Source organism: Camelina sativa, chromosome 5 (assembly GCF_000633955.1).
Source record: "Camelina sativa cultivar DH55 chromosome 5, Cs, whole genome shotgun sequence".
Taxonomy (NCBI): Eukaryota; Viridiplantae; Streptophyta; class Magnoliopsida; order Brassicales; family Brassicaceae; genus Camelina; species Camelina sativa.
The window spans coordinates 12327985-12329210 of record NC_025689.1 but is presented as its reverse complement, the minus strand read 5'-3'; the positions used below and the strand labels follow the sequence as shown (position 1 = coordinate 12329210).

The window sequence follows — 1226 nt, the reverse complement described above, 5'->3', positions numbered from 1 at the left end:
CAGTGCATTCACGACAACAGTCAAGTTCTCCCAAAAGGCATCATCAAATACATTCTCAGTCTCAGCGCCAACACGGTTTTGCAGGGCCTCAATGTTGAAGCGGGGATTTATAGCTGCAGCAGCAGAAGCAGCAACTGTGGATTTAGCCTGTCCAATGTTCCAGTCACGGAATAGAAATTGACGACTGAGATTACTTTTCTCAATAATATCATCATCTGTCACTGTCAGCTTCCCTTGGTTTCCACAAGACACCCCCATCAGAGCCATATTTTTCAAAAACTCACATCCAAGTGCACCAGACCCTACTGTAAAAACTTTAGCATCTTCGAGTTTCTTCTGGAATTTGGCCCCAAATACAGATATTTGGGCATCGTACCGGCTGTTCCTTGGCGCAAAGTCACTTGAATCCAGAGGTTCAGTGGGGAGTGACTCCACTGAATCAAAGTAGAAGAACTGATAGAAAAATGGAAAAGTTCAACATTAGATTATTTTACGAAACTATACAAACTATGCATTTGCAAAAAAAAGAGTAAGCAGCTGTATCTTCTAGGAAAATAAACATTAGAAAAAGGGAAGCAGTTTAACAGTTAGTGTTCCTTTTTTTCATTAGGATATCTATTTCTTGCTTTAGAAAACTATTGGGGATTCAATTTCTTTATCACTTTATCTAAACAGCTTTCTTTTACCTTCTGATATATATATACCTATATATGAAGAGAGCTTTGGTCTTATTCTTGGGTGTTTTTCAACTTCCGCTCTTGTTAGTTCGATTTAGTTTTAATAAAGAGAGCTTTGGGTTTTATTTCTTGTGTTTAAAATTCTTAATTCGAACAGGGAACTTGGCATGCAAAGACAATATATGTGTTCCCACAAGTGTTATGGAAAAGAGATATAACCTGGAAGAGAGGATGAAATTTTCCAGAGCAAGCTTTAACAACCTCCTGTCCAACAATACCACCAAACATTGCAGCCATGGGATTCAGGACAGCCTTGGCTCCAAAGGAGAAGTGTCGTAGAAGCTTCTGGTCAACATTATCCACCTTTAAATCACCCTGCCCGGTATTGATGGCTGTGGCAATCGATATAAGCTTCTGAGCGTCTTCTTCTGAGCCAGCGACAGGAAATCTGCCAGCTTCAGATTTAAAATGATCAAGTGCCTGGAATGCTAAGTGAAGGAGTGGAGGCCGATCAAACTTAGAGAAATCACTAAATAGAAAATCCCCAGG

At 39.9% G+C, this 1226-nt stretch overlaps 1 protein-coding gene across 1 annotated transcript in view; it reads right to left on the bottom strand.

Annotated features, from left to right (window-relative positions):
* LOC104786660 (ubiquitin-activating enzyme E1 1) overlaps positions 1–1226 on the bottom strand; it is a gene marked incomplete in the record, with an annotated part of 12407 nt that overhangs the window by 8139 nt on the left and 3042 nt on the right. The window contains 1 exon segment of the mRNA XM_010512107.2: positions 1–453. Coding sequence (XP_010510409.1) covers positions 1–453 — 453 coding nt within the window.